The following is a 26,036-nucleotide window of genomic DNA, read 5'->3' on the forward strand; positions in this document are numbered from 1 at the left end:
AGGTTCCTTTGTTTCTTCTATTCTCTTCATGTCATTATTTCTACCATTTCTCACATTGACCATGTGTTTCTTTTGGCCTAAAGAGCATAATCGTGAAATACTAAATAAAAAATCTTATTATTACGTCCATTCATAGTACAACCCTAGTGTGTTAAACTTAACAGAAGAAATGAATCGTTTAAAATAGATTAGAATATTTTTATTATCATTATTATAACCAAAAAATATACAACGTCAACTAAAATATATAACTAAAAAATATATAAAGATACATACATGGTTTTTATGAATCACTATATACTTCATTAATTATTATTAAACTTATTTCTTATACATTTAAATATTAACATCAAAAGTTTTAAGTTCAAGAAAGGGAAAGAATTACTACATTTGAACAACTATTAGGTACTTTATAGAATCACATATTTCCACACACAAACTAGACCTACTATTAGAATTTTTTTTAAAGAAGAAAAAAAAGAAGAGAAATAAAAACTGACAATTTCGCTAAGTTGAAAAATGAAGAAATCCATTTTTTGCATTAACCGCATTACTTTGTAAATTTAAATATTTACGTTTCTCTCTATCTCACTATCCTAGCTAAATGACATTATTATCGACTACTGAATAATCATATTGTACTAAAACAATTAAGCGCTTTCAAGGAACTATAAATGAAACTACTGTAGCAGCCAAAAACTTAAAATAATTAAATAAAATAAAACTTATAGTGATACGATGACTTGAAATAATGTCAATTAACAATACATTCACTAATAAACATTTAGTTTTTTGAAAAAAAAAAAAAAAAAACACTTTTGTACATTTATTGAGATGGAAAATTTTGCTTCATAGCATAGCAACACGTTTTACAAAGGCCATTTTTCAAAGATGCCTCAAGTAATATATCTATATAGATATATATTGAGAGAGAGAGAAAGAAAGAAAGAAAGAAAGAAAGAAAGAAAGAAAGAAAGAAAGAGAGAGAGAGAGAGAGAGAGAGACTTATAGGCTGAACACTGAGCATAATTATAAGACCTTGACCAATCCCAGAGTACTTGGCTACCGAAGCACTGCACATGTTGTCGTTAGAGGTAATATTATTACAAACCCTGTTCTACAACATTTTCACTTCAATGGACATGAACGTTTCTTTTTTCCTTTTTTGCATTTCACAAAGAAACCTGAAATATTAAGCTGAAGCTATATTGCAAATTATAGTGTAGAAGCACTAAAATTATTACTGCATAAAAAAGCCCAACTGAATAAAGCAAGAATAATTTTAGCTCCTTGCAAATTGCACTTGCAAAGTCACAGAATTATTTTCTCAACAGATTACCTTGAAATATATCGAGTGTTCTAAAAATGGTGTCCACGGTCAACAGCGTGTTATTCTTCAGGTCAAAATGAAGCAAAAATATTATATACTTCGGGGATTCCTTCAGCCGCTGTAGGGAATCAAAAGTTTCACTACTATGTGGCAACGTCGCGTATTAACTTATTATCGTTAGCATTGCTGTGTGAATCCGTCAAACAGTTAGATCGATTGTTACGCTAATAAATGGTGCTATTGTCAACATCTATCGACTTGAACTGCCATCTGGAACGAATCACTGTAACTATTTGATGGATTGGTAGATCTACTCTATGTTCCTTTATCTCCAACGTTGCCACATAGTGCAATTCGTATCTATGAACGAGAACCCAAAAGGTATGCAATTATATATATACACACACACACACACACACACATATATATATATATATATATATATATATATATATATATATATATATATATATATATATATATATAATATTGCCTTATATTAACTTGTAGAATAGTGCTCTATAGTCCGTTGGCGCCATTTTTAGAACACTCGATATATTTATTAAGATTGGGAAGATTTATCCATGCTATTCCACCAGCCATCTCATGTTTAAAAATTATACAATAAGTAAATAAACTTTGATAAATTATACGAAATGAGTACCTATCAAGTTAACTTATATGAAAAAAAATTACAAATTAAAATTACAAAATATAAAACTAAAACAAACAAGAAAAGTTCCAAAACAAAACTAAAATTACATAAATACGTTACGAAAATTACAAATAAATAAATAAAAAGTAAACAATAAAAATAATAAGTTCATAACGCAAAGTAAAATATAACAAAAAAAATACAGAACTGAAAACACAGAATTAATCTAATAAAGAGATTAAATACGATAAAGACTTAACGTAACAGCAATACGACAAATAAATATTTATGTAATGTTAACTCTTATTTTAAATGGCGAAGTTACAGTACTTTTTCTTGGTCTTACACTATAAAACCTAAACTAATAAAAAAAGCACATCAAATGTGATAATTTCGAAATATGTATAGCAAGTCAATATACTGTATAAGGTTAATGTTACATATCTTGCTTACGAGAACTTAATCGCTGGTCAGCTAATTGAAACTCCTTTGATTACTGAATTTCTCGAATTGTGGTAAACTTTGAGTCTTGGTTACTGATACAGGAAATTATACTTCAATTCGCTTGTTATATTGATATTGTGTATTAAGATTTTCCTTGTTACGTGTTTCGTTAAATAGGGCCAATATTTGATTTATTTGTAAGATAAGGATATAAATAATAAATAAAACCTTGTTTTGGTTTTCATAACCTTGTTCAATAAAAATTCAGTAATAAACGTATCATTTTGTAGTTACCGTCAAATCAATATTTGTGTCGAATATTGGCAGAGTATGTAATATTTATTGTACATCGAGATGTACTACATTATCGAAAGGAATTATTCTCAAGACCTACCACAGTCGGCTGAAGCGAATTCTACATTTCATCATTATCATAAAGTATTGTTGAATTACTAGTAGGTCACTTGCTGGACAAGTTAAGAAGCTTCATTACACATTAGTTCTCCGCCAGCTCCTTCATTTCGTTGTGAGAGTCGTCTTTAATAAAATACAATTCATGAATTTCAGTCTTTTTTTCTCATGATTTTTGCTCGCCACACCTTCTATCACGTCCTATCACTTCTTTTCAAATAAAGTCTTAACCAGTTCCTCCTCTTCCTTTTTATTTACCTCTCTCTTTTTGCGTTTTTAAATATTTACCTCCTTTACCGTTCCACGATTAAAATGCTCCACAAGTAAAGTTAAAATGTCCTTACTTTTCCCCTCACACCCATATTTCAATTTTAAACACTTCCCACATTTTTGTACCGTATGAAACATTTGTCATTTGTTTTTAGAAACATTATTCAAAAGCCTAGAAAACACGCTTTAAGTCCTTTATTTGCGATTCCAGTTTTTGGTTTTCCTTTTCGCTTCCACTTCACATCATCAATGTTACATAGAAACCGTAAGGTAGAAGCCTATTTTAATTTCGTCATTTACAGTGTCTACATTTATGACTGACACTGACCATTTCGTTTCAAATCCATTGCTTTTGTTTTCCAAAGGTTTATTTTCACCCCAAATTCTTCACAGCGTTTTTCCAATTTCTTTTAAACATAATGTTCATTTCTCTTTTCAGATTCTGCCACAAAAGCTATATGCATGTGCAATCCTTCTATTTTCTACCGATGTACTATCTTCCTTAAGCAAACTCTTCTTCACTATTTACTTTTAAATATGCGTGTATCGAATATAGTAATGAGAGGTGACATCCCTTTCGAATTACATTTTCTTTTTCCATTCCACTTTCTATTTCAATCCTTATTTGTTGAGATTCACATTTTAGTTTCTAATGAATCTCGAATACTCCACTTCATTCCCACATTTTTTTCTTTCTTCAGAATTTACATGCTAATAATATATATCTAACTAAAAATGTCATAAAATATGATACGAGACCCATCAGCAGTGATGCTTTTTATAAGGAAGCACTTTTATTATATCAGTATCATTTTAAATGTAGTCATCTTTTTGCAATGTTTAAGATTGCGATCAGTTATCTATTATCTAATGATTACATATGATCATTAATTATAACGCTGCAGAAATTAATTGAGAGTGAATTGTATATCGTACTAACATAGATAGATAAATGGTGGAAATAACTTATTTTGCTCGCATCAGATGCGAATTTACTGAATCTAAAAACTAAACTAAACTAAATATATATATATATATATATATATATATATATATATATATATATATATTGGATTAGATATCCAACTCTTGTCTCTAGCATAATATCTCGGTGCATTAAACACTACGCTACCCAGTCCACTCCTTGATTTGCCACACAATTTCCCACACGGATTGAACCACAATTCCTGTTGTGCCTAGACAATCCAGTATCTGTTATAACTTAGGATAAGAATAGCAAAAGTTTGTGCTTGATCAGAGAGCAAACTAAGCAGCGTAGTGATTAACGCACTAGAATGGTGATTCGGAGATTTAAAGAGTAGAAAATTGTGCTACTGATCAGAGACCAAATTGAATAGCGTAATGGTTAATGTATTGGCACGGTAAGCAGGAAACCGGATTCGATTCTGAGTCCAGTTGTTCATTTTTCACTCTTTGATAATTGTATTCGAACTAAAGGAAAGAAAAGAATTTGTTTGAGCTTCGTCGGTTTTCATATTTACTCACTGATTTGGTTTGATTTACTTTATTCTAGTTTCACTTTTCCGTCTTCAGTATGACGCTCGAACCGGGCTAACAGACGAAACTGAAAATGTTAGGAAAATCGAAAATATTATGGCCATAAAAAAAAATGTGAAAACTGTACTATAAGTTGTGAATTGCTAGATTAGTGCCTATATTACAATATACCGTCCAAATGATAGGGATTGTGCTATCATAAATACTAATACAGCAAGTGATATTATGATTGATATGCCTGACTTAAAGTGGAAGTCAGAAATGGGCATAATTTTTAATTGCAACATTCATTTTGGATGCAGTTATGTTTCTTAGGAGCTAAAAATATAACATTATATTATTTTGAATTCTAAATTTGAGTGATTTCACTCTTTACCTTCATCTTCATTTGTATATATATATATATATATTGCTTAAATTAACAGTACATTCAGCAGTAACTTCCAGTCTATATCGAGCATGGTGGAATACAGAGAGATATTATATCTTGCTGTCATGAAAGTTTCAAATAAATTAAAGATACTTCTTGCTAAATGTAGTTTCTAAATGAGTATTAGCGTATTTATTTATTTATTTATTTAATATACAACACAACAGGCTTAATACCCAATTACAGTGTTGTGTACATACAGCAAATGTTACATATATAAATTTCTTAATTATTTCTACAGAAAATTTCTTGTTTCACATATGTTCTGAACCTGTTTGACCCTGTTTTGTTTCTGACAAATAAGAATAGCCTTGATATGTTTTATTTTCAGACTCCAAAATATCCAGAAGATATAGACGATCCTACGCCTAGCATTGAAAGCGATACATCCAGCGAAGATGCAGAAACTAGGCGAGGTAATTGGACAGGAAAATTAGATTTTATACTCTCGCTTATTGGATATGCCATTGGACTGGGAAATATATGGAGGTACGTACTTTCTGGTTGTTAAGATTTCTTGAGTACTGCACAGATGTACTTTTGTTCTCTGTGTTTATATACATGTCTTGTTTTCTGTAAGACTTCCATGAAGGCAAATCTACTTAAGTATTATCATCTAGCAAACTGCATTTCAATTTTATCTTTCTCCTACCACATCGAAGTTCCTATGCATATATTACTTTGTGTCTCTGTTTCATTAATTTGGGACTTCATTCATAGCTTATTGTCATTCATAGCAATCTCTTACTCTTCACTATTTATCGTGGTCGTCGTATTCAGAACAATTTCCCAAATTACATATATACACATACAGTACAAACAGACTTTCTCATAAATAACTAGCATGAAATGACATAAGAGAGAAACAACTTCTGTAGAAATTCATAATATTCATATTTTAACATAGAACAACCGAAACGTTTTGGTCGCTTTTTAAGTTACTAACTTGATGTCAAAACTAATTGTGCCTAGACATTTAAAACAAAGTCTCTATCAAAACCACTTGCACTTTTATGTTAGATATTTCTAGAATTGGTGTACGTACATGGTTTTGTGAATGTATTTTTGTATATTAATTTCTTGAAATTAATATCATTTTGCTTTATATGTTTTATGCATCTTTTTAGAAGTTTCATTGATGTAAAAATAAATAACTTTTTAAAAGTAAATATTTACTCTTCAAAAGACTGAAATACAATTTTTTAACATCATTTGACTAACTGTAAGATTGTTGCATGATTGTACATTGAATGTGTGTGATACGAGCGTAAGCATTAATGGAGTATTTTAAGCAATCATATCTATGCAAACCTCAATTTCATTCATTCTCTTTCTTGTTTCTGTTAAATAGAAACAAACAGTTCTTCCTGAATATCCTTGTACAAACGTTTAGATCTAACAGCCAATTGTCAAGTGTTTCAAAACCGTACCTACACAATATGCTACTCTTTATAAACTTATTATTCTCTTTGCGAATATATCACCATCTCATTGTGAATACCTTAAACGAATGTCAGGATAACCTTTTATTCAATTTTCTATTGTCAAGACAATTACTCTGAAATAAAAACGCTTGTTCAGTAGTGAAAAAAAAAAAAAAAATGTTATACAGAAAATTAGTTGGCGAAACCTTACACTGCAGACAAACTTACTTTTATTAAATTCACTGAACTTTCAACACATTTTCTCATATTATTCATTCAAGTTTTAAACATTTTATAAAGGCTTCCATGTTTTTTTCTGAACATAAGCACTGATTTATTCAATTCATAAGTTCTCTTCATCGATTTGAGAGTTGGTGTGAGTTTTTTTGGTTATCTGAAAGATTGGATGCGAGAAATGTGTGATGGTTTTTAGTCTTCATGTATGGTTAGATATAGCAAAAATTGAAAAATCTCTGCTTATTTTCTGAAGGTGAAACTATGCCGTTGCCTTCTATCAAACAAGTGCGAGGTTCCACAGGAGTAGCAATCAAATTCCTTAGTATGTAGGCAAGGTAATCAAGGTAAATAAATATAAGGTATAGTAGGCTAGGTAATGTATCTCATGAGAAAATTTCTGTTACTAAATAAGAAACATGTTTTCAATTGCAATTGATTCAACAAAGTGTATGCACAAATTTATGCTTGTATTAGCTTAAGAAGCCGTTACTAGAAGAAGAAAGTATTTGAACTCTCTTCTTAAACTCGGAGAACACATCAAGCTTTTATGTATCCAAAATCGGGCCCTCTATCTTTCACAATTATTGGTCAGCGTACCGCAAGCTAAGTATGATGACAGGTGGCCTATACAAACTTGAGATTCCAATAAGATATTGTGGATGTTTCATAGAAAGTTCTAGCAATTTTTGAGTTTTAAACGAAACAAACACATATAGTACTTATATACACACACCGACCAGCCAGAACATCTACGTAATATCCGTATGTACACCTCCAGCTCGTATGACAGCAGTAATGCGGTTTGGTATGGAAACAACGAGACCTTGGCAGCTAGCTGCAGGCATGCACACCACATCTGCATGCACAGACATTCCTATAATTCCGCGGAGGGGGTCGATGAACTCGGATGTAACGCTCAATGACATCCTCAAAATGTTCACTTGGGTCGAGATCGGATGAGTATGTGGGCCATTACAGCAAATGAAATTCAACGCCATTCTCATTGAAAAATTGCACAACGTTGCTCTTGTGAGAAGGAGCGTTGTCTTGCTGGAAAATGCCATTCCTAGGTGGAAATATGTCCAATATGAATAGGTGTACGTGATCATCAATGACCTGCCGATAGCTAGGAGCCATCATGGTGCCCTCTACATGCACTACTGGATCCATGAATGACCATGTGAAGGTTCCGCAAATTATAATGGAGATACCACAGGCTGGTCGTCATCCTACTGTGCACCTTTCGACCAGGTGTTCTCCTGAAAGAGACGGATTCTGACCCGGCCATCGACGTGATGACGGCAGTATCGTGACTCGTCACACCATGCAACATTATGTCATTGCTCTGCGGTTCAATGAAGATGGGCATATGCACATTACAGTCGTTATCGATGATACTGTGCGGTTAAAGTTGGTAAATATGTGGAACGTCGGGCGTGGAAGCCCATATTTAACAGTGTTCAGTATGTGTGCTCAGACACTCGTGCTTTATCCATTGTTAAAATTTGTTAAAATCTGCTGTTAATTGTGCCACAGTTTGTGCCCTATCTTGTTGTACCAACCTCGATAGTTCACGATGTCCAAAATCTTTAATGATGCGTGACCACTCTATGTCTATGTCTTGTGGTTTCACAGTCCTTTTCCCACCTGTAAAAGACACTAGCCACGGCAGCTCGCGAAGACCCGATGAATGGCACTGTTTCCGATGTGCTCGTTCCCAGCCGTGTGACAGCCCTCACTGACTCCTACCAAACTCTGATATATCGCCTTTGTTTGGATTACATGAAAGTGTAGATCCGTGTCTCATATAGCCAAGGTGCTGGAAGGGATGCTAAATATCAATCGAACTAACTCACATTATGCATTCGAGTTTTATCGCATTAGAATTCTTTGAGCTGTCGTTCAGTACCATTCTGACAGATATCTACTAATGTTCGATCGGTGACATGGCGATGAGCGTTTATAGTGCTTGACGGAAATTCATTGGATGCAGCTATTTGAAAGCAATTTGGAAGAGGATTAACCTTGAACATCAGGCAGTTCCACAAGTATTTTACCGTTAAAACTAGTCCATCAGCCATAAAACATTCTATAAACTCCAACTGCAGGAATTGGCTCATTAATAGACATAGACGCAACACACTTTACTTCAGGCACGAATACTAATTTAAGTTGATTTCCTTGCCAGCATGGGACTTTTGTGTTCAGTTTATTTTCAGCTGCATCAGTAGTCTTATTAAGTTTCGTAATCATGTATTTGAAAGATAATCGGTTAAACAAACACGTGTGCTTTCATCAGTTTTCTGCTAGAATAATAAGACAGCACTTAATTTATCCAATACTAGCACATATGCAATCAAAACGTTATGCATAAAGTCATATTTTATATAGACTTATGCATGCTTTAAGCTTATTAAATTGCAAGATCATCATAGACTCTGATACCCATCATCTTTGAATGTTAAAGGAAGTTAAATCTTAAGATATTATAATTGTTACCAAATGTATCACAGGAAACAGGAAATCTCAGGTACAATATGCAGTACACTTTGTTGAATGCTCTTGTACGTTGGGCGGTCTTTTCGGTAATCAATTTTTAAAATAAGTACTTAATTCATTAAACATTTAAAAAAAAGAAGCTGGGTGTCTATCCACTGCATTGTAAAAGTTCTTATAATTCATTTTTAGGTTTGTTAGAAGCAGAATTTATATATTAGTCGAGAACATTCTTTTTTAATACATTATGCTTATTCACATCACATGTTTGCTGAATCAAGTGTTCCTATTAAAGATATCAATAAAACTATAACATGCAAGAGAAATTTTGATATATTATATTATCATTACGACGTTCATATAGGAAACAATGAGCGTACTAGCACATATTCGAATATGAAAACATGTATTTATTAAATTGCTAATTTGGTAGGTCTTGAACGAATGTAATACAGTATTTTCAGTATTCGAAACATTGATAATGATTTTCGAACTGAATAAAAAATTTCAGTTGCGTACGTTGCTTCAGATCATGATGCTTCGTACGTTTTGTGGACGACAGTCTTTTAATATGAGAGCAAATTCGATATGCTATCTACGTATTAACGAGATATTCTGACCAAGGTTTTATGACCGTAAAAAATCAGTCTATAAAACGCTTTAACATACATTTTGAACAACAGCCTGTAAATGTTTTAACATGTATTTTGAACCAGACTTCCAGCTTCTTTTACTTAAAGACCGTACTTCATATATGGAGTCTAGAACAGCATAGAAATGTAATATTTTCCTTTAAAGTATGTGTTTACATTCGTGTAAATGAAGAGGGCGAGTCAAAAGTTATATAATTCCATCAGATAAATTTAATAATTTGTGTGTAAAATAAATGGTATTATGTAATTACTTCAGACACTAATAAGTTTTAATCCCTTCCTGATAATTGTCACACTCTATACTTACGACCCATACATAAAGTCAGATTTTCTTTTTCCCACAAACTTCAATCCGGCGAGGCAAAATTAAAATGTGAGAGAGCTGCATTGGGCCACTATTATATATATTGAAATTTTGCGAATGCGTACTTTAATATGGTTGGGCGAAGGAACGACAGAAACTATCATTCTATTTATATAAGATGATATCCCTCTCGTGTGATAAAGGACATGCCTTATACAAGAGTGAAATGTAATCGCTTTTTAATTTATCTCAGCTCTAGGAGGGGAGCGGGCGATAGTCATTCCAGAGGACTCTGCCTGAAAGAAACACTGCGAACAAGGAACAGGTGACTGAAAAAAAAAACTCTGGAAACAGTTTCAAGAGTTATAAGCTGAAACTATTGTGCCTCGTAGTTTCTAATTGGGAACTTCGTCTCAGCTGTAAACTAAAATCTAAAATGGTTATTGTGATTAAAATATTCTCTGAAACAAACTATATAAAATATTAACATAGCCAGACTTTGACCAAAAAAATACTGCAGTCTTTTTGCTACTAATAGAGACATGGGTTTCGTTCCTATATTCATTTTTAAAGAAACGAGTACTGGGTTATTTGTTAAAACAAGAACTCTTTATAACGGTAAAATAAAATAATAAATTTCAGTTCTAAAAAAAAAAAAAAAAAATGTTTAAATATGAATCACTATCAATATGTTTTCAGATTCTCGATCAACACTATCATATAGTAATTACTATTCGTATATTACAATTTTATATTGATATTGTTGTAAGAAATATTCGAATTTTTACATTACGTGTACATTAATAGTTTTTCCCCTCTGAAATGTTTGGGTATCTAAAGAATTAATATATAAATGCTTAGCATGTTGTTTCAATATATTCCTTCTCAGTCCTAAGAAACACCGGAATGAACGTTCATCCTTGATATTTTGAATTTCGAGTCGTGCTTTCATTCTTATAAATGATAATATTGAAGGTCACTATTAATTTAAAAAAATCTGATTGTTTCGTGAAAAACTTATATTAAAACTTTTCGTGAAAAACTTTTTTATTTTAAAACTTTTACATAAAACAATGCTTTAAGAGATATTTGTTCAGGAACGTTAATCTGTGATTCACCCTTAGTGTTTTAGAAAATAGAATTATCTTAGATTTGATGAGCTATTGTTGACAAAGAAGGTTTAGAACTTTTGATTCGCTCTCCGCAGATTTGTTTGCATAATTATGTGATAATACTTTTAATATTAAGAAAAAAGTGTTAATGATGACTTAATTTCTCTTTCTTCTGTTTTTTTTTTTTTTTTTTTTTTTTTTTTTTTTTTTTTTTAAGATCACGTTCAAAAAGCTTATTAGATGTTTATTTGTAAATTTTTTGAAACAACTAATTAAGTATTATACCAGGCAGAGACTCTACACTCTTATCTTTACGTTACATCAGTAATGTAGTCAGAAGGAAACATTATATGGAGGGGAGGGGCTAATAATTACTATGCCAAAGGAGCACACACAAAGGATAAAAGCATTATGGGACATATTTATTATGATATAACTATTATTTGTAATTTTTGACATTTGATTAAATGTTACTATCACATTAATTTTTAAGAAAGTCTCAAAAGCATTGAGCGGTTTTGTCTGTTGGATAAGCAACTTCGCTGATATAAATTAGCATTCAGTTTAGCTGTTCTTTGTGGTCAATAATATACGCGATTTAAAATATTGATTAATATCTAAAAATGCTAATTTAAAATGAAATATTATGTTGAAAAATCTCGGTTATTTCTTACATATTCTTTCAGTTCCCTGATAAAACATTGAAACGACAATAAATAGAATTTCAAAAGTTACAAAGAATATAGTATGTAACTAATCTGCTGAAGGGTTAAAGATAAACTTGTGGGAAGTATTTTTTTTTTTTAAACATGACAGTGCAGTAGTATTTTGTGATAAATTATAAAACGTCGTAATACTAAGAGTCACAAACGGAAATAAAAATGATATGAAATCATTCAGTTTTACGTCTCACGATTATGCCGGCTAGGCTAAAAGAGACAGTGATGATGATAAATAAATGAAATGGTGGAATAAATAAAGTAGAAAGAAAGGGGAGAACTCCGAGAAAACCCACGAACATGGTGTTTGTCCACCACAAAGTCCACTTGGCGGAAGCTGGGATCAAAAACAGGGACCTCACGTATCAGAGGTGAACGCTCTACCACTGAGCCACAGTGGCCCCTAAGTTCACATACTATGAGTAAGATTAATTCGTACTAAGGAAAAGACTAGGGAGCTTAAGCCATGTGAGCCCACCTGCTGCCTACGCCACTAGGTGACATCTCAATATTATAGCTCAAAATAACCAAAAGAAGATAATACATCATGACAGAAGAGCTCTTAAATTTAAATATTTCTAGTTAATTGATTAACGAAACATTGATTGATTATTTCTAATCTAAGAGAAAGAAAGAGAGATTTTGTGTTAAATAATAGCGCATTTTACATTGTTTACACAACGATAATGTAACCATTAGATTAGTGTAATGTAATTTTTGTTTCCTTTTAAAACGAATCATCGAGATCCTGTCTTTAGCAGCAGTTGGAAGTCATATCTATTTAATGCTGTAGAAATATTGTTCAATCAATTCCTAATCATTTATTACTTTAATTTCAGCAAATTAATATATGGTCTGGAAGGATACCTTAATGTAGCTGTGAAAGTTTCAGTAATACTTTACTCATTCGCTTCGGCCCTTTTTATTTTGTAATTAACAGGTTTCCGTATTTGTGTTATCAAAATGGTGGTGGCGCTTTCCTAATTCCGTATACACTATTTTTGATACTATGTGGAATGCCACTTTTTATGCTTGAAGTTAATCTTGGACAGTTTGGAAGTCTAGGACCAATTACGATATGGAGAGTGGCGCCAATTTTCAAGGGTAAGATATATCTGTTGTTTAGTTCAGCTCATTTCAATTTATTATTATACTTTTTTTTTGTACAGTATTGTTCAAATAGCAATAGCCACCCACTTTGGTTTAAAAGATCGTATTCTCGGAACCATACGTAAACGTTGTAATACTTCTGCTCTAAATAAATATTCTAATTGGCTAAAACGAATCCATATTAGTTTTATTTAATTCAATCTATAAGTAAGAGTGCGTGGCTGATGGCCATGATTTTTTGAACAAGACTGAACATAAAGATTGAACAAGCCCCTCGTGCATGCCTGGGGCTGCCGGATCGGGTTGGACTCTATGGGCTGTTGTCATACCGTGGGATTTGGTAGCTCATGAGAGCCAACCCCAGGAATCCGGGTAACGGCGAGCGTGGGCGGGAAATGAGCTTTCCTTGAAATGCTCCGGCACCATATCTCCAGAGCATGGGAGGACTGGCTCACTAGCACTCCGCTTCCACCAGTAGGTAACTGGCAGGCACTCAGGACTTCAGTCTGACCGTGCAGTGGGCGTATCCCACTTCCTTAAATAATAGGGATTACATCGCTAGTCAAGTCAAGGTTAAGGGACAAATCTTGACGGTGCACTATGTGAACCATATCGGTCCATTAAATAGGCCGAACAGCAGTGGGCATACCCTCTATGTTTGTGCTAAATCGTGGTGGTAGGCCACTAGATCCTAATGTACATAAAGGTTATAGAAGAAAAATCAACGTCGAATACGTCAGAAAAAATAATAATGCATATAATTATTAGATGAGCTAAAATATATGAACGAAAACCATGTAATTTTTGGTACACATGCTCAAAGAATAAAATAAATAACACATAAAAAGTTATTAGAATAAATATTGTACAACCTATTTTCTAGAAATTCAGAAAGCTGTTTTCAAGTGATTGATTGGTGCAGCTTTCTACTCTTTTCTTACCTATACCTTTGTGTTGTTTAGACATTATATTTCAATCGCTTTCCCTTTCTGTACATATTTTGCGTTTTGTTACTTCCTCTATTGCTAATAGTATGATTTATTCATGTGTCTTATCCATGTGTGCAATCATGCTATCACTTCTTTGTGGAATAGTCTTCAATGTACTTCTTTTTACTCCTACTACATCATGTACTCTTTTATTTGATTCTATATCCGACCATCTAATTATCAACATCTTTCTATAGTATCAAATCTTGCTATCGTTTTCTGGTTTTTCCTCTTCTCCTAGAGTCCATACATCATATCCTGCAACGTCACACTCCATAGATATTTTTCATCAGCATTTTTTTTTCCCACTTTTATGTCGATGTTTCCGGGTAGAAGCTTTTGTTTTTATTCGAGTGCTTTCTTCGTCTCGTGTATTTTGGATGTTTAGTCATCGTGTTTGCGTCTATCATAGTTTATTGCTTTACAAATAAGCTTCATTAAAATCTAGATAAATAAAAATGAAAATGATTTTATTTGTGACTTAATAACTCTTGAACCACCCAACAAATCTCGATCAAATTTTCAACACAGAAGAGGTTGGGGCCTGAGATGGTTTTTATCATTTCATTCTGACAGTGCAACTTAGGGGAGGGGGAAATATATATATAAATATTAAAATCGAAAATGACTATCTTTCTGACATCATATCTCTTAAACCAGCCGACCGATTTCGATCAAATCTTTAACATAAATAAGGTTCGGGCCTGGGATTTTTTTTTTTTTTTATATCATTTCACTTTGATGATTCAACGTAGGAGAGGGAAAGGGCGAGATATGCAAAAAATGATTGAAAGTGACCGATATTAATGTTGAATCCATAGTTTTCGGGGTTGCTGAGATGAACAGTGACATTTCCGATGTCGTTTAAATCCAAATTCAGCCCCGCAATTTGGGGAAGGGAGAGATATAAAAAAAGAACCGAAAACGACTAATATCAGAGAGCGCTTTAGTAATAGTAAAAAGTGATTGGCTAACTGAACATATTGCTAACTTTTCTTATTTTAATCCAGTGAAGCGGGTAATTGACTAGTTAATTACTAAAATTATATAGAACAAAATTTAATTCTCATGAAGTAAGGGGCATTTAAATAAAGTTGGAGAAGAAATCAGTAAAAATGTCCACTAAAATTCCAATTAATTTAAAATAAATAAATGAATAAATAAATAAAAGTAAATAAATAACAGAAAAAAGATAGCGCAGGTTTTCAACGCCATTTCAGAAGAGTAAAAGCCCCAGTGTCATCCTTTCCCCACAAATCGAACATTGCCATAAACCTTAAATTTAATTCTTTGCTATTACCTGAAGAAAGTCGGAACGTGGAAAACGAAATTTGCAAGTTTTAAAGAAAAAAAGTTCGAAAAAAAAAAAGCTTCCTGATGAGGTTTCAAACGAAAATTAGAACAACAATTTCTACAAATCATGTTATCAGAGATGTATCTATATTTTGTAGCATTTAAAATTCTTTGAATCGAATCACCACTTCTTATAATATATGCCTCTTTTTTTATTTCACAGGTATTGGATATTCCATGGTATTCATCTCGGGTATTGTGTGTATATATTATAATATAATTATTTGCTGGACATTGTATTACTTGTTTTTGTCCTTCACATCAAATATACCATGGGCTTCGTGTGGTAATGCATGGAACACACCTGCTTGTGCTGAAACACATGAAATCAAAAATTTAACAAGAATAAACGGAACCGCGATAACAAGTACTCAAGAATTTTGGAAGTAAGTATTCTTCTTCTGCTTACTTATTTGTTTCTATAAATGGTTAATTTAGTGAAATTACATTAAAAGTTGGTTTTCTTGACAGTTAATACCAGGAATATAAGTGAAAGATTTGTCCTATATCTGGCATTAACATGTACCTCAACTCTGCATCAGAAGACCCAATTTATAGTAAGTACTAAACACAATTTAGTACCTAGGATAGTACGGTACTTGTAGTATTACTTGTAGTATTTAGAATAGTACTGTTTATCAAAACAACAATTAAACACATGACAGAAAATCGTAACAACATAAATAACTTTTTAGTCAAAATTAAAATAATTCATTAATGACAACTACACAAAAAAAAAAAAAAAAAAATTAAAGTGGTAAAGAGATCTAAGCAGAATAACGTTATTTACCAGAGATATAGTTCTTCGTAATAGCACATTTCTTAAGAAACCTATAGAATTTCAGCCAACTGTAAACTATTTTTTTTCTTGGAAACGAGAGTTATGCACTTATACCTTTCTGGATTTAACCCATTCATATATGACAGTCAAATATGTGGGCCCAAGAGGAACGGGGGAGGGAAATGTGGGAAATTTCATAGCGAAGAACTACATAATTTATACCGTTTGCCTAAGATAGTTAGGGCCGTTAAATCTAGGAGGCTCAGGTGGGCAGGTCATGTAGCCAGAATACAAGGAAAATAGGAAAGATTTCAGAATTTTAACTAAAAACCCAATCGGAAAAGACCATTAGGAAAACCTAGATGCAGATGGGAGGGCAGAATTAAGATGAACCTCGCAAAACTAGAACAACAAAATAGGTACTGGATACAGTTGGCTAAGAAAGAAATCAATGGAGAGTTTTTCTGAATGTGGAATTGAACTCCCGGATCCCATAGTCGATAGAGTGAGTTAGTGGTCATATATGACACGTACCGTAATTCACTTCCGGGATTTTGGAGTTAATAAAAATAAAGGTACAGTAGAATCAACTTTATTATTAGGCGCAAAATCTCATTAATTTTTTGTAGTACCTACAAGAGCGAGGTTCTAGTATTAGTGATGTCATGAGTTTGGCCTATATATATGTAAAAAGAAAACATTTGCGTGTTTCAGTTTGCTCAAAATCATTCTACAGTGACGGGGAATGAAGTACAACAAAGAGATTCGTACAAACAAAAGACTTACGTTACATGATATATCAAAAGATTTGATAAAGACAGTTCTGCTATTAACAAATATTATAACATTTATGGGAAGAACTAGATAACAGAATTGACGTTTGCAGCCAGGAAAGATAAATATGATTAAATTGAAACAATAAAGTTCCATTTGCAATTAAATCGTCACAATAGATTACTGTAGAAATACACAAATATTAATTCTAAAATCTAAACATGTTCCATTTTAACTAACTAACTAACTCTATGGCCTATGGAACCCACAGGTTCAGTGCCGCGTTCACAAAAGCTCTCCACTGACTTCTATCCTTAGCTAATTGCATCCATTTTCTACTTTGTATTCCTATCTCTGCGAGATCCATCTTAATATTATCCTCTCATCTGCGCCTAGGTCTTCCTAATGGTCGTTTTCCTATGGGTCTTCCAGTCAAGACTTTGAAAGCGTTTCTACTTTTTTCCATTCTAGCTACATGACCTGCCCACCTAAGCCTCCTAGACTTAACGACCCTAACAATGTTAGGTAAACCGTATAAACTATGTAGTTCCTCGTTATGAAGTTTCCGCCATTCCCCATTCTCGTTCCTCTTGGGTCCGAATATTCTTCTCAGGATCTTGTTCTCAAATACTTTCAGTCTATGTTCTTCCCTCAGAGTAAGTGACCATGTTTCGCAACCATACAGAACAACAGGCATGATTATCGTTTTATATATTTTAAGCTTCAAATTCTTAGACAGAATTCGCGACGACAAGAGATTTTGAACCGAATAGTAACACGAATTCCCTGCTTTTATTCGACATTTAATTTCTTCGTGAATATGATTTTCCTCTGTTAATATTGATCCTAAATATTTGAAAGTATCCACTTTATCAAAAGTATTATTTAATATTTTAACGCCTCCACAATTTGCCGTATTACGGTCCCGACGCACTTCCATGTATTTAGTTTTCTCTGCATTTACTTCTAAACCCATGTCTCTGCAAGCATTTAATAAGATCTCTGCAATTATTTCTACTGTTCTCCTATCATCCCCTATTAAATTTACATCATCAGCATATGCCATCACCTGGTGAATACCGTTCAACTGTAGGCCCTGGTTGCTATCTTTGATTTTCCTTATAGCGTATTCCAGCACAAAGTTAAATAATAATGGCGACAACGCATCTCCTTGTTTCAGGCCATTTTGGACGTGAAAGCTCGTGGACAAAAATTTTCCTACCCGGACTTTACTTTGGGATTCACTTAAGCATATCTTAATTAATCCAATTAGCTTTCTCGGTATTCCAAGTTCTGTAAGAACGTTGTACAATGTTTCTCTCCTAACCGAGTCGTAAGCCTTTCTAAAATCAATAAATAGTTGATGTACCGGGATATTGTATTCCCACTTTTTTTCGAGTATTTGGCGAATGGTAAATATTTGGTCGATAGTTGATCGATTTCGTCTAAATCCGCACTGATAATCTCCGATAATTTCATCTGCGTATGGGGTCAGTCTTGCTAATAGAATATTTGAAAGGATTTTATAGGTTGTTGACAGAAGAGAGATGCCTCGATAATTATTACAGTCAGTTTTGTCGCCTTTCTTGTGAATTGGAACAATTCACATTCCATTTTAAAATAATTAATTTGAAACAATAAAGTTTAAATTGCAATTAAATCGTCACAGTAGATTACTATAGAAACACACAATTATTAATTCTAAAATCTAAACATGTCTCATTTTGAAATAATTAAATTAAAACATTAAAGTTTAAGTTGCAATTAAATCGTCGCAGGAGATTACTACAGAAATACACAAATATTAATGCTAAAATCTAAATATGGTTTGTCCTATTTTGAAATAATTAGATTGAAAAATACAGTTTTTAAGTCACAATTAAATCCACAAATTGCCTGAACGCTACTGACATCTATTGGCATCGCACAGGCAGCGAAGATAGCGACAATTACCAATGTGACTGATTACTGTTGGGAATTAATATGACACACAGAGTGAGAAATTTTCTTTTTGTAATTAGGATTATAATATATAAGGTAGAAAATACTGTCTTCATATTAACTTGAAGCAATCGGTTTTGAAAAGATAAAACTAATGATTAGAATATCAAAAATTCAAATTTAAACTCCTTTTTTTAATGTATTCAAACATACACGGAAAAAATCAACAGGAATACTTTTGTCTAATTATAAACTAAATATGCCATTGATTATTATTGTAATTTTTGCACTTTATTTGCGTGATTAGGTTAAGATAAATATATTTACGAAGGCTTCTTGTTATCCCCTAACACTTTTAATGCTAAGGCAAATGTATTATCATTCAGACTAAATGAATACATTATAAAAAATTGATAAATTGTAAGTACTTGACTTATGCTGAAAATCATAATCAGGAAGGAACATTGATCAAATACTGTAACAAGAATTTTAGGAATGATCCAGAAAAATAGATCAAAACATTGCGATCTTCGGCCAAGAATTTTAGGAATGATCCAAAGAATGGATCAAAAGATTGCGATCTTGGCCAATAGCTTTTGGATCAGGGGCTACAAAATTGTTGAACGGTTCCTAAATCGAGTTTTCGTATTTTTTACGGAATAAGCACATCATACTGATTTAAGTGGTAGTTTGGGTTTGGCTACATTATATGTAGTTCTCTAGATATAAGACGTACAAGAAAATTTTTGATTGAAATATATTGGATCTTGGATCAGGAACCACAAAACTTTTGGATGGCTCCTAAGTCGCGTTTATATATATATATAAATAAGCACATCATACTGAGTTAAGTGACAGTTTGGGTTTGGCTACACTATATGTAGCTCTCCAGATGAAAGTCCTAAAAGAAAATTTTTGATTGAAATATATTGGAATTTTTTGATTCAAAAATGTTAACCTTCTTAAATCATAAAATTTGGTACTTTAGATTAAATTTCTAACACATTCTTTAAAAGTTTACATATTTTCGATATCTTAAAGGTACATATAATGGACACAATATGGTATATTTACAAATATATACTATTATTAATGATCTTTTGTTTTATTATACTCGTAGAGTAAATCGTAATGTAATAATGCTGTCTGCTATTAGTAAGCGAAAGAATACAATACAGTACAGTTTTCTTAACAGTTCTGAATTATGTTATGTTATTATATACTTTTCCCTGTGGTTTTAGTTAAGTTTCAATTTTAGTTGAATTACTTGCTTCTTCTTTCATGTTATGTGTTTACATAATTACTTTATAAACAATTGAGACTGAACTTTTAGTGGTAATTCGACTTAGAATCATATGTACGAAAGGCGAGTACGTTCATCATTTTCTTACACAGGAATATCATTTGTTTAGATATTGCTGTTTAAGATACTTGTAACCGTTAGCCATTTCACCACGAATTTTACCGGATAACTCTTTCAGTCCTCTTCATTGGTATATCTACCTAGGAGGATTGAATTCAGCAGTACAATTTAGATTATCAAAACACATCAAATGCGAGACTTATAACTGCAGATTTTATATCTCTAAAATTGAATCGGTGAGTGGGGAAAGGAAACTATGAATTCCACATCACCTTACTTTTCGAAAATGAAAAACAATCGCTTACCGGAAGAATATGCGCTGTTGCTTATACAATAATGCATGTTTGGGACGTTTCTAGAGTATATTAAGACCTTTTATGTCTCAAAATGCTGGAAACGTAATGACGATAGTAAGAGTCTCCACCACAGCAAAATTAAATTACCGCAAATTTTAAAGTTTTTCCTCAAAGCAATAATCTACAATATCTTCAAAGCAAATAAAAATAGTCGAAAAGTAAACACGTAGTGCACTAGACAATCTGATTTTGCATGTGATACCGATACCACAACTCACCTATCTGCCTTTGGTATGCGGGTTCTATTTACAGAACCCGCAAAAGCTATCTAAATCTATCGACAATTACAAATCGAAAGCAGATAGATGAGTTGTGATAACGGTATCAGATGCAAAATAATATTGTCTAGTGCACTAGGTTTTTGCTTTTCGAATATTTTTATTTGTTTTGAAGATATTGTAGAAAAACTCTAAAATTAGCAGTAGTTTAATTTCGCTGTGATGAAGACACTTAAATTGCTATTGCGAATGCTATAGAGAAATTGTTATCGCGAAATGTTCTCCTTTATTATTGGAATAGTTTCCTTTCTCCACTCACCGATTCGATTGTGGTAGCTAGTATGTTTTATAAAATAGAAGAATTTAATAGAATATATATGGTCTATATTAAGCGAAACAAATTTCTTTAAGTTTTACCAGTGCTAATTGGCTTCTCTCTCTCTTGCAGCAATTATGTACTGCAAATTTCGTCAGGCATCGATGATCTTGGAAGTGTGAGGACACCATTACTGACTTCGTTATTTATAGCATGGGTACTTGTTTTTCTTTCACTCTTTAAAGGAGTGAAAACTTCAGGCAAGGTAAAAAATATGCGCTTGTTCTCTTTTCATTTGTTTGTTAGTTGTTCGCTTTAGGCATCCACACATCAACAACGTATCGGTGTTAAATACTTGTGTTATCTTTATTTCTTTCAGTCCGTTCATTTATATGGGGACTTTTCTATTTTCTTTTAAATGAACTGAAATTTTTCTACTAATTTTGTCTTCAAGTCTATTTAAATGTCTCATACGTCGTGAAAATTAAATTTGGTTTTATGTAATTTTACTGTCATATTAAATTTATATATAACAATTTTTTTGAAAGTGGAAGTCATACTAAATTTATACAAAACGAAAATTCATCTTCATGACGTAAGTCATACTAAATTTATACATAACAAAAATTCGTTTTCAAAATGTGTCATACTAAATTTATACATAACAAAAATTCATTTTGAAAATGTAAATCATGCTAAAATTAAACATAAAAAATTTCATTTAGATAATGTAAATCATACTACATTTATACATCACAAAAATTCATTTTGAGAATGTAAGTCATACTAAATTTATACACAAAAATTCATTTTGAAAATATGTCGTATTAAACTTATACATAACAAAATTCATTTTGAAGATGTAAGCCATACAAAATTTATACAAAATTTAAACAAAAATTCATTTTGAAAATGCAATCCATACTAAATTTGTACATAACAAAAATTCATTTTAAAAATTTAAATCATGCTAAATTTATACGTAACAAAAATACATTTTAATAATGTAAATCATACTACATTTATACATAAAAATTCATTTTGAGAATGTGTCATACAAAATTTATGCATGACAAAAATGCATTCTGATAATGTAGGTCATACTAAATTTGTGCGTAACAAAAAATCGGTTTGAAAATGTAACTCATACTAAATTTATACATAACAAAAAATCATTTTCATAATGTAAGTCGTACTAAATTTGTACGTAACAAAAAATCGTTTTGAAAATGTAAGTCATACTAAATTTATACATAACAAAAACTCACTTTGAAAGTGCAAGGGACATTGAACTAGGCTTAAAGAAGAAATCAGCAATATCACATTAAAATTCCAGTTCATTTTAAAGAATGGAAAAATAGTTTCTCATCTAAATCAATGGATTAAAAAATTTAAAAATAGCATTCGAACCCAAAATCATTCATACTCACCTAACAAGACCATCAGAACAGGATGCGACCACTTTGACCCTTAAATAAATGATAAGATATTTAAAATTTCATATTCATTTCATAATTTCACCATACCGTATTTTAGTTATAAATGGAATTAGTGTGAGAATTACCAAAAATTAGAACATATTCTAAGATTTTTCTTTTAGATGATAGTAGTTTTATAGCAAATGAATACAAATATTTTATAGAATAAATTCTTACAGGTCGTACTAAGAGTTCTATTCCGTTATGTGTTTGTTTTTTGCGATATAATCGATTAGCAAAGGAAAAAAGATGTTTTTTTGTTCTGAAATTCGTACTAAAAGTCTTTAAGTTTTACTACCATAGAAAAAAACTTGCTGTTAGCAATTAAAGGTGATTAAGTAATACTTGAATTAGAAACTAAAAATGTAATGTATTTTCATATTTTCGTCACTTAGAGAACTAACCTGGTGCAGTGAAACTTATGTGAAGTTCTAATTGAGCTTTGTGAAAGTCTTTTTTTTTCTTCGTTTTGTAATGAAGGCCATCCAAAATATTTTCGTGATATTGCTAACCAGAAGCGAAAATGTTTTAAACAAGTTACCTAACTAAATAAACATGTTAAAGAATTTTTTCTTTTGTGTTTTGTCAGCACATCGTATATAATGTAAAGTACTATATGAATAGAACATACCAGTTTTGATCTCATATTTCAGATTCTCATAATCTAATCCAATATACATATATACTGAAAGTTGTTAAACTTTAAGTCATACATTGAATATTACGTATAAATTTAGTCTTTACAACCTCAAAGAACTTCTTTTTGGTTACAAATATTACCAATAATCTTTTGCAGTTAATAAGTAATCGATACACTGTGGTGTTTTGCTGTTTATTCTTCTATAGTGTTATTAGAACAGAGATATAGACTAAAATATCCAAAACATGCTAGTGGACATGGTGAAATCAACTATTTGGCATAAAAAAACACAATGTATGGTTTATTTATAATCATTACATATAAATAAAACTATTAAGAATTTAGTTAGTTTTATTGTATATTCTTTTAAAATCTAGAATGAATATTAACAGACCAAAACTATATCCACAAAGAAATTAAATGTCGATTAAAAGCAGGGAATTCGTGTTATTAGTCAGTTCAAAACCTTCTGTTGTCGCGAATTCTGTCGAGGAATTTGAGGTTTGAAATATATAAAACGATCATGACAGAGGGAATCATGCCTGTTGTGTTGTAGGTTTCGAAACATGATCGCTTACTCTGACGGAAGAACGCAGACTGAAAGTGCTTGAAAACAAGATCCTAAGACAAATATTCGAACCCAAGAGGAACGGGAATGGTGAATGGCGGAAACTTCATAACGAGGAATTGCATAATTTATATCGTTTACCAAACATTGTTAGGGTCATGAAATTTAGGAGGCTTAGGTGGGCAGTTTATGTAGCCAGAATGGAAGAAAGTAGGAACACTTTCAAAGTTTTAACTGGAAATCCAATCGGAAAACGACCATTACGAATACCTAGGCGCAAATGGGATTACAATATTAAGATGGATCTCGCAGAAATAGGAATACAAAGTAGAAACTCGATGCAGTTGGCTAAGGATAGAAGTCAATGGAGAGCTTTTGTGAACGTGGCATTGAACATCCTGGTTTCATAGGCCATAGAGTTAGTTTAGTTAGTTATTCTTTTAAAATATTTTCAGACTAAATATTTTTAATAGACAATAAGAAATAACCCAAAAAATCTCAAAAAGGTTTGACTAAAAGCAATACATATTAAGCACAAATATATCACGATGAGATTTGACCGCTTGTTAAAGTTAGGTTTTCTTTGTATTACTAATAAGTAAACTGAATTGTAAAACTGAAGACTCAAAAAGAAATATGTAATAATATAATATAATATAATATAATATAATATAATTTAATATAATATAATAGACAAACACAAGAATACATAAATAAGTATATGGCTCGTTCTCAAGAATTTAAAATATAAACTGACGTCACAAATAATAATTAAAACTGAAGACACAAACGATTATAATATAAATATTAGGATACATAATCTATTTTTCTAGAAGGTAAAATATTATAATTTGTTTGCAGTAAATTTAAAAAAAAAATACGCTAATTCTGGCCAAGTGACCACAGTTAGACAGTAATACTAATGTAAAGAACAAAAGTAATAATGTATATGCACCAGTTATACCAAAATCCTACTCATAGTATATTATTTCATAAAATTACGGATACCATGAAATCACAATTTTATTAAAATCAGTAGAGTATAAATAAATACAATAAGGCCGAACACTTTCTTTGTCTTATTACGAAATACGCATTAACTTGAGCACAGTTCTTAAGTTCAAGAATTACGTATGTTAATATAGGTCAGCATGTCCGAAGAAATTGGCTAGCTCTGTTTTTGATAGAACCGAAACAGAACAGTCACAATTAAGTTTCACTGTTATTTTTCTCTGCCTATTTTACTTACGCGTTTTCCAAAATATGAGTGTCTTAGATCTTATATTTTCTTTTATAAAGTAAACGAGTAGTGATAGTATGCTTCGAAAAGTAAGTAAACGTTCTCAAAATTCACCACTTACACATGTATTCTATATTTTAACATCACATGAATCTCAGAAACAAAATTTATTTAAGTCCTTTTTGTTATTTGACCGTTTAAGTAACTCGATTTGAGTGTGAATTTTCAGAGAAAAGTCGTATTAACTATGGTCAATGGATAGGGAGTGGTTCACAAATTATGAATATTCCATTTTTGTTCAATAACAACAAACAAATAAATAAAGAAGGACTTAAAATGGTTTTAATACATGTGTTATCTTAATCACCAAGAATCAGACAGCAAAAAATTTAGACTTGAATTTGATATCAGTTAACGTAAAAAATGTAGTTTCAGATGAACTAAAATATTTAAGGAAAGAATGAAATGCTAAACTTCAAGTGTGAATTTTGGAGAACTAAATTTGAAAATGTTTGTGTGTGGTAGAGTAGTATATGTTTTTATAAAATAAAAAAGTGTCATAATATTTGTTCAAACTAGTTCTAGATGAGGTTGTGATGTATTGTGATTTGTTACAGTGTTGAAATCAACTTGCGAGTGGGTCATCTCTTTGTAGGTTTGTAGTAATTATTGTGGTATTAATGCACATTTCCCTTACCAAAATGTAAGGACAAAAATACGACAGGTATTTTTAATATGTATACTAAAACTGATAACGAGAATCAATTGCATAACTGCATGTCACCCAGCTTTTCTTTTTACCCAGTTGCACTCAGCAGTTTTTGCCTTGAATTCATCAATAATATTGCAATCAAAAAATTTTACAACCAAAACAATGAAATAGGAATGTCAGTCATCTTTAGTATC

At 31.7% G+C, this 26,036-nt stretch overlaps 1 protein-coding gene across 1 annotated transcript in view; it reads left to right on the forward strand.

The window, feature by feature from the left end:
• The window catches only part of LOC145662450 (sodium-dependent proline transporter-like), a 152,006-nt gene that overhangs the window by 90,560 nt on the left and 35,410 nt on the right, over window positions 1-26,036 (forward strand). Inside the window, exons 2-5 of the mRNA XM_081728038.1 lie at window positions 5,390-5,547; window positions 12,944-13,107; window positions 15,619-15,841; window positions 21,337-21,469. Of these exons, the coding sequence (XP_081584164.1) occupies window positions 5,390-5,547; window positions 12,944-13,107; window positions 15,619-15,841; window positions 21,337-21,469 (678 nt within the window). The remainder of the gene's footprint in view (window positions 1-5,389; window positions 5,548-12,943; window positions 13,108-15,618; window positions 15,842-21,336; window positions 21,470-26,036) is intronic.

This window comes from Thermobia domestica, chromosome 10 (assembly GCF_964235325.1).
Source record: "Thermobia domestica chromosome 10, izTheDome1.hap1.1, whole genome shotgun sequence".
Taxonomy (NCBI): domain Eukaryota; kingdom Metazoa; phylum Arthropoda; class Insecta; order Zygentoma; family Lepismatidae; genus Thermobia; species Thermobia domestica.